This window comes from Ambystoma mexicanum, chromosome 3q (assembly GCF_040938575.1).
Source record: "Ambystoma mexicanum isolate Mex_15411 chromosome 3q, UKY_AmexF1_1, whole genome shotgun sequence".
NCBI lineage: Eukaryota > Metazoa > Chordata > Amphibia > Caudata > Ambystomatidae > Ambystoma > Ambystoma mexicanum.
The window spans coordinates 1,195,255,275-1,195,270,266 of NC_090926.1; the positions used below are offsets into that span (position 1 = coordinate 1,195,255,275).

Consider the following 14,992-nt stretch of genomic DNA (forward strand, 5'->3'; position numbering starts at 1 on the left):
CCCTGGCCAATCGCGTGTTGGACTTCCCGCTACCCCTGTAATACACGCACCCTGGCTGTTCGCGTGTGATGATTCCCGCGTACCCCTGTAATACACGTTCCCTGGCCTATCGCGTGTTCTACTTCACGCGTACCCCTGTAATACACGTACCCTGGCTGTTCGCGTGTGGTGATTCCCGCGTACCCCTGTAATACACGTTCCCTGGCCTATCGCGTGTTCTACTTCACGCGTACCCCTGTAATACACGCACCCTGGCTGTTCGCGTGTGGTGATTCCCGCGTACCCCTGTAATTCACGTTCCCTGCCTAGTCGCGTGTAGTACTTCCCGCGTACTCATGATTTGAAGATTGCCCGCTTTGCTTTCCTTGTTTGCCTGCCCTGTGAAGTGGTCCAGGGTTAGCGCAGCCCTTAGCGATGATTTAGCGATTTTGATGGCTTTTCCTTGCGCGAGGGCGTTCTTGGGGGCGTTACTGGCGCTGCTGCAGGCTCGCTGCGATTCTCTGCGCCACGGCTGGTTTGGGAGCTTGAAATCCATGAATACGCTGTGCGCGGAAATCTGTTTTAGCGCACGTGCCTGGCGCGGACTATCGCAGGCGCACGCTGTGCGCCAGCCGCGTGCGCTACTTGTGCGCTGGATTCTATGAATTAGCCTGCTAGTGTTTCTGTGCCCAAAGACACAACAAAACAGAGACATATATCTTCAATCTCGCTTACAAGGGGCAGTAACGCTAGATGAAGATGCAGTGTGGAACAGGTTAATTTCGGGAGAGACAACGAGATGGACAATGACAATGGTGAAGCTAATAGAATTAGCCTTCAAAATGATTAACCATTTTACGACAGAGGTGATTGCAACACCAGGTGTCCAGGACGGGGAAGACTCTCATACTTAGAGGGCCATCCTAGGTCCGATAAACTCTGACCAACACACGCCAGTTGAAGAGCGAGATGAGAGAACACAAAGAATTTTAATGATATAAGATACATTGAGACACTCTTAGTTTAGCAGATCCTCAGATTCGAAGAGTCTTGTAAAAATCAAAAAAATCTTTTTGATTAAAATTCAAATAATAAATAAAAAATAATTTCCTACCCAATGCTCCAATAGCTAAGAGCAAAGTGTACCCCTTGACTAAACAGGAAGATCTAGAACTGAAGGATCACTTAGAAGCCGCTCTCCAGAATGGCTTCATGCCGTTCTTATCTTCTACGACAAACAGCCCTCTGTTCTTTTGTGCTGAAGAAGGAAGGAGACCCGCAGCAGTGCATAGATTAGCGTAGGATAAACCAGATCACAGTAAAAAAAAACGGTAAGCCATGCTTCACATCTCTGTCCTCCTTGGCCAAATCCATCAAGCCATCTTGTTCATGAAAGAGGATCTCAGAGAGGCGTACACAAGTCAAAAGCGGCTGCCTAGAGTGGGGTGGTACGGCACAAAGGCATTACATGTGTTTTGCTAAATTTCTGTACTGTTTTCCATTTCTGCTCCTGTTACGAAGCAATGGTGCACTTCACTGGTATTTTGTCCAATGAACCAGTGAGAGGATGTATTTCCTTTCTCATCAGGTTTATTGGCAGAAAGACTTCTCTGTCAGGTCAACTGGAAGGAGCCTGAGACATCTGTGTAGACTGCAAGACAGAGTGAATGGGCCCAATTAAAAAACACATCCATCAACTTGATTGGAGGTCTGGAGGAAACCCAGAGGTTCCCATCCATGAGAGCCTACCTACCACTGCGCATATTCCCATGGATCTAGCCGGGCAGTCTGACTTGTCCAAGAGCCGCTATAAAATACCTTTTGCCATCATCCGGGCACATTGGGGGGCATGTTTACAGCCATATTCCTAACTACATGGGAACAGTAAGAAGAATTTACAGCCCAAATGAACAAAGTACCAGAAGGAAAATTTTATTGGCTAGGGCATCATGTCCACAGGGAGGCTTGGAAAGCAGCAGTCTTTTCAACGGCAGTGAAAGCGTGAATCATCAGGCTCTCCAGAGTAGGGGGAGTAACCATGGATTGAAAGCTACCCCGTGTGCTTTTTTGCCAGTTCCTTGTCGACAGTTTCTCCACAGAGAAAGTACAGAGTCTGAGAGAGTGAGTCTGAAGGATGGACCATGTTCCTAATTGTTCATCAAGTAATGATATTATTTTGCCATGAAAGTGGTCAAAATACCCACACTCCACAGTCTTTGCAACAGTGTTTTTGAAAGGGACACTCACTAGACATGCATACATTTAGACCACTGCTCCTGAAATTCAGTGGGCAAGAAAACAAGATCCTCATACTATTTAAAAATTACTCAGAGAAGTCCCCTTACTCACTCTCTTCCAAAGGCTCCAGGCTCAAAGGAGCCAGGTACCCTTCATCCTCAGAGATCTGATTAAATATGGCTTGAGACTGGCTCCTGCAAGCTGTGTTTAACCTCTGAGTATCAATGGTATGGCTGCAGCACTGGAAAGAGGGACCGTGCGGCATGGCAGGGAAGTGGGCACATCTGGCCTTGATCCCAGAGTAAAATTTACAGCATGAGGTTGCATGGTCCTGAAGGTCAACTACTGGCCTTATAGGGCCCAGTGAGCCAAGGGTCTTTCACTGGCATTACATCCTTGGAGATAACAACAAGCATTTACTGTCTGAATTGCTGCCATTGCTCTGCTGCAGAGGAGGCAAGCAGTAGCAGTACTTGGACAAGAGTAGGTTGTGATTCCTCTGACTCCCAAGAAGAGGAGATGGATGTTCTTTTCGAGGAGGATGCAAAAGAATGATGCTTCGGGGATGAGGAGCTTTGGTTGTGGGACATTCTTCTTGTTGGCTCTCATAGTTCTCTGACAGCCCCCTACATTTATAAGAGTTATTAGGAGTTGAAGGCACTAAAGAGGCCAGGAACTTACTCAGGGTCTTTCCGGCCTTGTGCAATGCAATAACAGCCTTTGCCACACATTTTCCTTAGATGCATGGACTGACAGGAGGTGCATGTGGTGTCATGATCCGCTCCCAGGCAGTAAACACAGTGCCGGGGTGTATTTGGAACTGCTATCAGTTTCCAGCAATCATTTCAGGGTTTAATGCCGATGCTTTCGGTGGCAATTTCAAGTAACAGAGTTCTTGAAGCCACTTGCTGAGCATGCAGAAAATATTCAGCTGGGTTCATGGGCCCCAGGTGGCTCCATATGTACCACCCAAGACGTCACATCTAGAGTCATCGGCACTAACAACGCCTCTCAGAGCTGACATGGAGCCACAATGCACCCCCAGGTGGTTGAAAAGTTTTCCAAATCCAGACTTTACCTCGCGATGATAGTTATGAAATTAGTCATCTCTGGGAGGATGGAATTCATTAGAATTAACTAATCACACACCCCTTATGCGGGAGATCCTGGAGAGATTATTCACCTCACAAATTCAAGTCTTCACTGAAACAGAAGACAAATTCTAGGACAAACAATTCAGTTTCACCCCATCCTGGAGCACAGAGTCCACTCTAATATACTTTAAGGAGGAACCAGACACCAATCAACCTTGCATGCTCTTCCATCTATGAGTGGATCAGTTGATGATAATGTTCTCATGGACAAGCTCCAGCACACTAAAAGAATAACCTCTCTCATCTCATAATGGTTATTTAATGTTTACCTATGACCTATAGCGGACAACATTAAAACTTTTTCCACATCCTTCCAATTGTATGCTGATGATACCGAAATCATGTTCAAACAATCTGACCGCAATTTCCAAAGAGTCCTCATTACTAGCTGTCCATCAACCACTCAATTTTAGCTACTTGCCGATTCATTATGCCCCAACAAGGGAAAAACTCAGATCCTTCACTTGGGAATTTCCAACCTCTGAAATGGCTTGACACGTAATTCGGGCCACCCAAATCAGTGAATACATAATATCCTGGGTATCATCTTCGATTCCCTCACCAACCTTTCTCCTTGAATAAATTCAGTCACCACCAACCTCACCTTTCAAAAGTTCTCCCTCCCCGCAGCACAACTCAATGAATGCAGGCCTTGAACATAACCAAACTCGTTAATTATAATGGCTTCTGCCTAGGATTTCCCAGAAAATCTATTGTCTGACTCCAAATAGTTATGATCATCAATTTTACTGTTAGTCATGTAAAGCGCGTTGTCAAAAGTGCTACATAAATCCAATAACATTGAAATACAATGGCTATGTACATAAAGAGCTGAAAAGGCTAGTGCAGCAGTGCCTGGTCACTTTACACCATTGGCACCCTGCACAGGGGCACCTGCCAATCAGGAGGCTCAGAATGTGGGTGGTACTGTATGGTTCAAGCCCGCATTCCAAGCTGCCCGGGCAGCCGGTGCTCCCTTCTCTTCCCCACTCCCAGTTCTTCTTTTAGCACCAGTGTAGTAGTTTTCCTATGTGGGTGCTAAGAATGTGTTTTGTTTTTTTAAATAAAAAAGAAACTTACCATACGCGCGGTCTGGCACTGTGCAGTCCTGTTCATCAGGATGCCTGTTTTCAATGTTGATGACGTCCAATGTCATCAACATAGAAATCGGACTGCCTGTCAAACAGGGCTGCACAGTGTCGGGCCAGTGGCTGAGCCCAAACTCTGGGTAACGGCCTGCCACCCCGGCCTGTCACCCTTATTAAGGGACCCTCGCTTTGCTGGGGCCCTTAACTTGGGAGGCAGGCCATTACCCAAAGGGGCACCACCTCAGGGCATATCGCCTCAGTGGTATGCAGAGCCTGAGCCCCGTTAGGTCCAATAAAGGATGAAGAGAGCTTGGATCTGTGCATCAACTGGGAGCCAGTGGAGGGATTTCTAAACAGGGGTAATGCGAGCTCTAAGCTTATGTTTGCGGATATAACTTGGCCTGTAGCACTTGGATAACAACCTCTTTTGAAGTTAAGCAATTGGTTGCACAATAATGTCTATACCGTGTTGTACTGGCATTCTGTAATGAAGTTGCTTACTGTCCTTTGCCTTCCTTTCTGTTTACTTATCTTCCTACAGCTCACTTTCCCTTCCCCTTCTCATAGCACAATGAAGTGACTTGTATCACATGTCTGATGCTGTATAAATCACAAATAAAATACAAAAATAACATATACAAATAAATCTCCCATATCAACGTTTGCACCTTATATAAATCCAAATGAACCTTGCATTTGAGTGCTGCAATCAGAGATGGTAAAGGATTGGTAACACAAGAGTAAGAATTCCAGCTCTACAGGCTATCTCACAGAACTCTTCTTTTTACAAGAGGTGTACTTTGATACAGCTTTGCACAGATTTTCAAAAGTATGCTCCCATCCAATAATGGCAAACACATGTTATGTTATGTTATGTTATGTTATGTTATGTTATGTTATGTTATGTTATGTTATGTTATGTTGATTTATACCGTGCCCCACTACCAGCCAGGTGCAGTCTCCAGGTGGCTCTGCAAGAAAGAGGATGGGTTTGGTTAGTGAGGGTAGAGTGATAGAATAGTTCCAGAACGAGGAGAAACTGGCGTCTGTGTGTGTTGGCTTGCGGATGGTTGGTTGTGTGCACTGGTTTGTTGTATCCGTACAGGTAAGGGCCAACGCCTGGGTTGTTTTCTATGTGACTGTCTGTTCTGTTGGGGTGTGTCTGTTTTGTGGTTTATAGTCAAAAAACCGAATAAAAAAATCTCGAAAAAAAAAATCTTGAATTGAAAATCTTGAAAAAAAAATCTCTAATTTTCTTTTAATACGTTTTTATTTCGAAATGGGGGGTTCCCCCCCAAACCCCCTTTTTTCATTTTTTTTTTATTTTACCCTTTTTTTATATTTACCTGAACCCACGAATACATATAAATAAATAAATAAATAATTCGAGATTTTTTTTTTTTCGAGATTTTTGTAATTCGAGATTTTTTTTCCGGTTTTTTGACCGACCACCCTGTTTTGTATGTGTAGATTGGCTGGTATTTAAAGTTGTGTGCACTGGCTTGTTGCATGTGTATGGGTAAGGTCCAGTTTCCGAGGTTGCTTGTTGTAAGTGTGAGTTACTTGTTTTGGGTGTGTATTTGTGTATAGGTTGGTTAGCCCAGTGGGTGTGTATTATATTTGGGTGGTTTGTTGAAGGGAGCAGGAGTGTGGTGGCTAGTGCATTGGCTACTCTCTAAGTTCTTCTATGTGGCTAATCTACACAGTTCTATCTAATGTGACGCATTTCTAATCTTCACTATTCTATCTAGTGATATGCATGGTAAATTTCATACTCTAAGTGGGACTCCTGGTTAATCTTCACAATTCTATCTAAATAAAAAGGGATTGAGATGTTAACTCTCCATGAGTGGTGTGTGAGTGTCCAGATATAGACCCTTCACTCACTGCACCTAGAAAACAAAGCTTCAACTTACTGATAATACCTGATTAGGCAGGGACACGCCTAGGGGACCTTGTGCCACCGTGCAGAGCGGGGGAGGCCTAGCAATTTCAGACAGACTCCACCTTTGGAGCAGGATTGAACTGAGGTTCAAAAGATATTTGGTTAAACCACAAATGAGTCACAATGTTTCCAGAAGATGTCAGAGTATTTCAAAAGTGTGAGCACACATGTTTCTGTCACATACTGCCTTCTGTGTTGTTCACTTCTCCGTAGAAGTTTAGTATGGTTGCTACATTTGAGACAAAAAAGGGAGGAATCCAGCGATCAGCGATATCCTATGAGTTATATGGTAGGTGTATCCCAGATCTGTCTGATTGTTGCTATATGATACATATGAGAAATTTACTTTGTATTTAATAAACAGTAGGCCGAAGTAGGCAATGGAGGTAATGTGATCAACAGGAGAAGCAATAGAGTCTGTTGTTTCACTCCTCGATCGATGAAGTGTGGGATCTCTCCACTAGTGGTTTGGTGACGCACGTGCCCTGCAGGTCATGGAGCTGATGTAGCAGTGGCTCTTTCTGACCTAAACCTTTTGAAGTAGACATCATATCGCAGCATGCTTTTCAGAAAGAGAAAACAAGGTGCATAATAATTGTCTAGGGTTCACCTTTCCTTTTTGTTCCAGGTGTTGTTTTTAATGATGTCTACGCGGCCTCTAAGTTTGCGATGGAAGGATTTTGTGAGAGCCTGGCAGTCCAGCTTCTAAAGTTTAATGTATTGTAAGTAGAATTTGTTTTTTTATCACCTTATACTCCAGCACAAATGACTCACAGCCTAAAATGTCTAATAGTAAAGCAAACAACAGTACCTCTATGTACATATAAGATTTTACCCCCTCTGGTGACTTACAGCACCAAGGGCATCCAGACACCCACTACACAAAAAAGGAAAAACTATAAAAAAAGAAACAATATAAAAAAAGAGAAAATAATTTAAGGCACCAAGGTATATACATGTCAGACTAACATAAAATAACAGACTGGATTGGGTGTGTTCTATAAGTTTCAGCATAATCCATATTGACCAGCTAAATATACAGACCATTAAAGGAGGTTCTTGTTTCCAGATACTGATCTTCCCTGACCCTCTCCAGAACATCACCTTCTCATATCTAGAAAGAAACTGTAGGTCCAATAACCAATCCTCTACCAAGGGCTTCTTTCTTTTCTTCAAGACCCTCAGTACTCGCTTTGTCACCACCATCAGTGCCAATTAGACCCTGTGGCCAATCCCTTGGGTAAAAGTAGAGCTCTTTAGGGGGTCAGTAACCATCAAAGCCACTCTGTCCAACACATCATCCCAGAAACTCCAGGCCCTCTTGCTAACTAGCAGCACGTGACTCTGTTCACCCTTTCCTTTGCTACAACCCTAACACAAATCTGTCTGGAAGAATGGCCATAACCCTTATTGTTGGAGAAAAAAGTCAGGGTTGTCTCATATGTGCAGAATCCAGTTACTGTGGCACCATTAAGCAGGTCCTTGATGTCCAACCCGATTGCTCTACCCGATCTAACCAGTCCCAGATTATAACCACTATACAAGCTAATAAATTTGCAGTGCTGAACATCTACTGCAGATATACTGGAGAGAATTACACCTCAAAGATAGGACATCCTCCCTATATTATTAAATGCAATTGAATGCTTACTTTTTCAGCAGCTATTTATGGGTGAAGTTAGCACATCTACTGATGCACATCTTAAAACCAAGGTATATGATTACTTTGCACTTACAGTTTCAATGACTTCAGATTTCAAGTCTGTAGAGAACCAAGGGTGATTTGTTACAGTCTCTCTGACAATAGTGAGCGTGTAGAAACAAAGCACATGATAGCAGGCTACCAGATTACAGTTTGGTGTCGCCTCAAGAGGAATACAATGCCCTGATAGGGCTGTTCAGGTCCTGAAGAAAGCAATGAACTATATACCGCTGAAACTGGTCAACCTTGGTGGTTAAATGTAATGCCTTTACCAAGGGAGATTGTGCAGCCGGCTCGCTGTCTGCACACACAATAGGAGATATATTAGCTCTGAATCTATTTTTGTGTTTTTAGTTTGCACTTCCTCTTTGGGAGTTCGGTAAGGAGGAATACATTTAGTTGCCTTACCACACCAAATGAGGGTTTAATTCTTTAAGTACGTGTTATGGTGTGTGTCCCTGGGTCGGACAGCACCTGTAGTGGTGGGACTCTTGGATGATGTCTGTACTGGAGAGGCCAGGCTGAAGGACTGATCACTGGCTAAAGGTACCAGGTAAGTGCACCGATTCTTCTGGGAGCGGTGACAACCAATAGGTTGGATAACATGAAGGGGCAAGGTACCACAGAGAGAAAAAGGAAACCCAGTAGGCAGGAGATCTGGGTATAGATGGCTTGCCGATGGTAGCAGGAAAGTTTTAGAAACCAAGGGGTGAGCGAATGCAGGGTGAGTCCAAAAGGCAAGAGAGACTGATTCCTGGTAGGCAGCAAGGAAAGGCTCTCAAATAACCCAAAGAGGGCTGGAATCCGGGAGAGCCAATGTGGACCGGACCCAGGAAGGCAAGCAGGAAAAGGACCAAGAACAGGAACCCAGGCTGGAGGCAAAACTGTAGCAAAACAGAAGGTAGGCGCTGCAACGGTTGGTCAGGAACGAACCGCGTTAAGACGCGATTCGTTTCCCGACACAGCCGCTATTTACATCCCTCGGCATGAAGCCGAGGCGTGAAACGCAGGCCGCCTTGCACATGCGCAGCCCGTAACCCCGGAGCGACAACGAGGCTTGAAGCACAAGCCGTTGGACTCCGCGGTCTGTGGCGCATGCACGCAGCGGATACTATCCGAGGATTCGGGCGCCGGGAGACTCCTCTCCCTGCTAACCGAAACCTCGGATAGATCCGCCAGGACCGGGAGCGTCTCGTCTCCCCCCAGGTAAGTGGCCTAACAGTACGCATGTTAGAGTTGCAGTAAGGGAAAGTTTCCTTCTTTACTGTCCCCCCTTTTAGATAGGCGGCACATTAGTGAAACCCAAATAGAGGCACTGATGGGTAGGTTCAGTTGAGTAATACGGTGGGGGTTGTCTAGTAAGGGAGATTTGAACTGTTTAGTGATACCCCACTTGCTGTGTTTGTGTTCAATGTTTTGGTATCAGTTGTGATTGTCTGTTTTAATTGTAGTTAATGGTGAAATCCTGAATGATGTACTTCTTCAGCTGCTATCGTAGAGTTTGATGAGACGGTCACCAGGGAATCTGTTCTCTCTATTAAGCATTACTGATGCTACAAGAGGCACTCTCCTGTACCTACCTGTCTTACAGTCTTCCATATTCTCTCTGATTGCACTCTTTCCCAGAGCTATAATCGCCAACAAATGTGTACATAACTATAAAACGATTAAGTCAGAGACGTTGTGGACATATTGTTTGAACTCTGAATTGGATTCACTTCGCATTGCACTTTATTCGGTATGGCATTGGGTGGAAAAACATTTGAAAATAGCGAAGTGACAAGTGAGAAACGTTGTGGTGGGTTAATGGTTGAAGAGGTCGCGGGAGTGTTGAAAATTTTGATGACCTGATAATTTGATATTTAACCAAATTAAGTGGATTATAATATGGTGTTTTATATGAATTGTAACTTAAGTGTTTCTATGGCTTTTTAGGATATTAATTCATTGGAAAGCAGTGGGATACTGAATTTAAGAGATGAAATTTGACATGTGTTTTGAATTTTTAAATTGGCTGACATTTGATTGGTTTGTAGGTTCTCTTTAGGAGGTGTATTTTAACATGTCAAAACATGTATGAAATGGATAATAATGGTAATTAGATTTTTTTTAAAGTTATTTCAGAACTGAATACAAATATTAATAAATGAAATAAATACATAAATATAATCACCACCCACGCAAACTTAATTAAGAGAATGCAGAACGTTGTCGTCTTTTTATTGATGTTTAGTCCTCAGGTTTCATTGGCTTGTGTTATCATGTTTTTTCCATCATCTATCAGTTACAGAATATTGCCAAACCTTAACAAAATAATCTTTCATTACTTATTTACTCAATGAATATTCTGGTATGCAAATCATCAGGTGTTTGAATGAATGTGGGAATTCATTACCATATATAACTCTAGTTTAAAAATTGCTGAGTTGGCTTTGCTTGGATCCACAGTAGAGTTATTGAGAGCCTTAGAAAGCAAATAATTAAGACTTGGAGACCTAGGAGCCGATGTGCGTGTATGTATAAGATGAAGCTGGAGAAGAGCGGTATCCCAAGCAGTAATGACTCCTCCCAATGTATATAAGGCTATTACCACTTTGTGGCAAAACAAAAGAAAAGTGTATCTAATTCCGGTTGTTAGGTTGCTGATGAAGTTCGAAGTTTTAGAATGAGGTCAATAGCAGCAATTTACATTATGGGCATTCTGGTTTGGTCAATAATTACATCAATGTGCTAATAAATGTTTGAACACAGACCCATAGCTGCTTGCTTGTTTTGAAGTGTTCAAAGATAAAGTGTAGAGCATCTCATTCAGACTTTTTGAAAGCCATTCTGACTCTTTCTGGATCTTTCTGCTCCAGTGTATCCATGATGGAACCTGGACCTGTCAACACAGAGTTTGAGATGAAGCTGATGGAGGAGGTGTCACGCTCTGAATTCCCGGGCACGGATACAGATACCATTCGTTACTTTAAAGAAGTCTACCTACCTGCATCCCATGAGATCTTCGTCACCATGGGACAGAGCCCTGATGCTGTTGCTAAGGTGAGCATGCAGAAATCACACGTGAAACCTGATCAATAAGCGCTCCAAACTGAGGTACTGCTTTCAATTTATTGACAATATCCTGGACCTCACGACCTTAGATACCAATGGGGCACAACAGCCCAGACTGCATATATTAGGATGTCTTCATGCAATGCACAAAAATGACTCTTTAAGTGAAGGACAAGCTATCTGATTGGTTGGTAAATGAGTGCTTTGCCCATCTGTGAAATGCTTAATAGCAGTACTCTACAAGGATTTGTATAGCGTGAGCCTAGCTTCCATAGGAAGCTGGCAACTCCACAAACCTTTCACTTGGGCCTGAATTAAGGGAGTTCACGTAGTCACCAGTTAGGCAATTGCTCAATATTTGTCATTGACAAGAGTACACCACCTCTAAGTTGGCAATGACTAGAAGAAGGAAAATGTGGGGGGGGGAGTGGTAAGGCGGATCCAAGGATCGAAGGAATGCTACTGTAGGCATTGGTTATAAAGTTGCGTGGCTTAGACTGAGAATGTCTGTCTGCAGGTCTTCCTCTTTGCTACATCTTCTCAAGTCTAGCCTATTTTTGAAACTTTGTATGGAGGGGCTACCTTATACATTGTGTATTTTTTGAACGAATGTCAGTTTTTGTTGATGGATGCCATATAGATAATGCTAATGCTTTTGAACGGAATCCTGGCTAGTGGAGGGCTGTTTGCAATTCTTTAAATCTTTGGGAGACATGATCAAGTAGTAGAGTGTCACTGATTAGGCCAGTGGCAGCATATGGACTAGTTACAGTGGGCAAGAGTAGTGTGGAGAAGGTCTGTGATAAGGGCAGGTCCATTCATCTATGTGTGCATGTAGCCTGTCTTTGGTGCATTGTTTGAAAATTGGAACTTGGCAGCGGGCTTCCCTTTCTTATGCCATCTGATGCTACATCGTTTGGCATGAGTTGGCAAAGGAAAAAGGAGTTGGGGTGAGACCTTTTTGTACTATGTAATATGTATTTGTGTCGGTGGGCATAGGCCACAATTGTTCAAGAAGATCACGCCTGTCTTGATGGGGTTTAGGTTAAGACCATCTGCTGATGTCCATATTTTAATAAGTCTGAGGCATGCTGTTAAATGTAAGACCTCTTCTGTCGACAAAACATGTATTGTTGTCGAATTAGTGCATAGATACAGGTGACTGGCAGGGTGATTGGGGAGGAAATGGTGTTCAGTTTGCAATCTACTAAAATCAGGGCAGTCTTTGCTTTCTATGCATAGTGTGGCCAGTAGAGCAGCAATGGTGGGGGGGCATTGATATTCTGGGTGGAGGGGTGGATTCAATGAGGTTGTAGCTTTAGGGTTTCTTTCACGTATTTGTTTTCCACAAAAAGCAAATATGTAATTGGTTGGTAATTGGTGAGGTTTTCTGAGTCAGACCACAACAACATTGATTTATACCAATAAAACGTACCAAAACACTGACATTTATTTACTTTTCTTTTAAAGTTCACATTTCAGTGATTGTATTACAATCATCTCTGCAAGTAGCTAATTTCCCCTTTTCTCATACACAGGAATCACCTATTAACTGTGTAACTTTATATTCTAATTATTTGAACTTTCACATTCCTATCATTACTTGGTGGTATTCATTTAAAGGTTTAGTAAAGGGAAGGGGACAAATATAACAAACTAGAGTTCCTGACTACTGCCTAAATTCAAAGAGCATTTTATTAATGACTAAAGATCTATATTTCACAAATATAGCTCTGATAAAAAGGTTGTCGGCTTGAATCACTAATAACATAATGCTTGGTCCTCATTTAATTTTTCCCAATGGTCATCCTAACATTAAAATCTTTGCCACAATTAAGCATATATACCCATTCGGACAATATGAATCTTTGGCTATGAGGAAAACATAGTGCATCTGACACACAATTGTCTGATATGAGAAGAGCATTGATGGCTATGGAAACAATACATAATTTCATAAAAGGAAGTGTGAGGTCTCAGGGTAAAGATGGGTGTGTGCAGGCACAGACATCCATACTGCATGGGTGGCGATAGGGACCCTGTATTTATGGTAAAGTTGTCTTCCTGAAGGGAAGAGCACTTTTTGGACCTTGTTTACAACTTTGGTGCCTTTTGACGAATCTGCACAAACCTTTCAGGTAAAAATATCGAACAGACTCTGGATCTTTGTGCAACGTTTTGTGCAGTTTAGTCAAGGGGGGAGAAGAAGTTGTAGGGGTTGCCCAAAGTGTGGTCTCAAAAATACACTTTTGTAAATTTGGTGGCAATCTGTCCAGCAGATTTTTTAAAAATGACCAACAAATAGTTTAACAATGTAATGCTATCTCAGTTAGGTTCCCCATCTCACTTACTCATTCAATATCGCCAGATGTGTCTGGGCCAATCAGGGATCTGCGTAGTGTTCACAGACATCATGCAAAGGTGCTGATTGGTCAACTGATAAACGTGCGGAAAGTCAAAATGTTTGGAGAAATCCCTTACAAGATATAAGTAGTGAATTAAAGAATGCCAGAACATATTATAAACATGCCATTCTAAAGGCAAAGAAACAGTTATCTGTTCTTCGAACAGAAACAGCTTCTCACTCTACAAGATAGTTTACAAAATCTTGAACAGCCTCAAAAATCCTGCTTTTTGTACCTTAAACCATATCCTGGTGTAATAAGATTCAAACTTTCTTTTAGAGAAATGATTCTTAGGAATGTATCTATGATTCATTATTTGCAGGCCTCCTGAGCCTCTAAAAAGTGGCCTACAGTTAACGTAGTCTCACCAGCTTATCGGATTGTGGGTCAGAAGATAGAGACTTTATTCGATTTCAACCCTTATTTCTGGGTTTAAACCAAATATTTTCTAGTCTCTTTGAAGCCTGCCAACTGTACTATTGACCCGTACCCATCCTTTATTATTATGGATTGTGCCGAATCTCTAAGCCGCCTGATTATTCCATTCTTTAATGCTTCCTTTGGTGAAGGCCATGTTCCTGTGGCCCTTAAGTAGGCATGAGTTACTTCTCTTATGAAAAAGCCCAATTTGGACCAATAATATTGGATTAGCTATCGATCCATAATTAATACACCCTTCATTTTGAAGATTGTGTATCGGTAGCCACTTACCAGCTTCAAAGCCACCTCAAGGAGTTTTCCATACTAGGAGATTGCCAATCCGGATTTGTCCAGGTAGAGGAACAGAGTTTTGGTGGACATGAAAGACGCTCTCCTACAGATTGTAGATTAGGGCCAAGCCAGGGTGCTGATGATTCTTTACCTGTCTGCTGAATTCAACAATTCCATGTGATAAAATGGCTTTCACGCACCGGCTGGTGGCAGACATGGCCGGTAATGCCCTGCCAGCCCAAGCCATTTGCGAGGGCCTTGGCGAGTGTTGTGAGTCCTTACTGACCATGTCAACACCCCAAAAGCCAGTTGCACTGCCAATCTGCTGAGGGGGGACAGGAGGTAAATGAAGAAGAAGATGGCCGCCGCCATAGCTTCCATTTCTATAGTGGCGAATGTTGCGGGAGGTGCAGCGGAGCAGAGGTGCTCCGATCCCACTGGTAGGTGCGTCGGGAGGTGGTGGGGGAGAGGTTTTGTTTGGTTTGGGTGGTCTGGAGGAGTGGGTGGAAAATAGGGAGAGGCTCCCTTTTTCCTTCCCACATAAAAAAAGCAAATAACTGTGCCATCCCAGACGGGCCTTCTGTGGCCGCCACAGCAGGTGGAGAATGTAAATCCTCAACTGGTGTTCCAGCCACTTGATTGGCCAATGGCCCTTCCCCTGGTGCGAATTCCGCCTTTTGAAGTCCTTACACAAAAAGACTGATATGTTTTGGCTG

At 43.1% G+C, this 14,992-nt stretch overlaps 1 protein-coding gene across 2 annotated transcripts in view; it reads left to right on the top strand.

Annotated features, from left to right (window-relative positions):
- Positions 1-14,992, top strand: part of RDH8 (retinol dehydrogenase 8) — a 253,867-nt gene that overhangs the window by 191,577 nt on the left and 47,298 nt on the right. For both annotated transcript variants that reach the window (XM_069604042.1, XM_069604044.1), the window contains 2 exons: positions 7,033-7,126; positions 10,965-11,148. In XM_069604042.1, the coding sequence (XP_069460143.1) occupies positions 7,033-7,126; positions 10,965-11,148 (278 nt within the window). The remainder of the gene's footprint in view (positions 1-7,032; positions 7,127-10,964; positions 11,149-14,992) is intronic.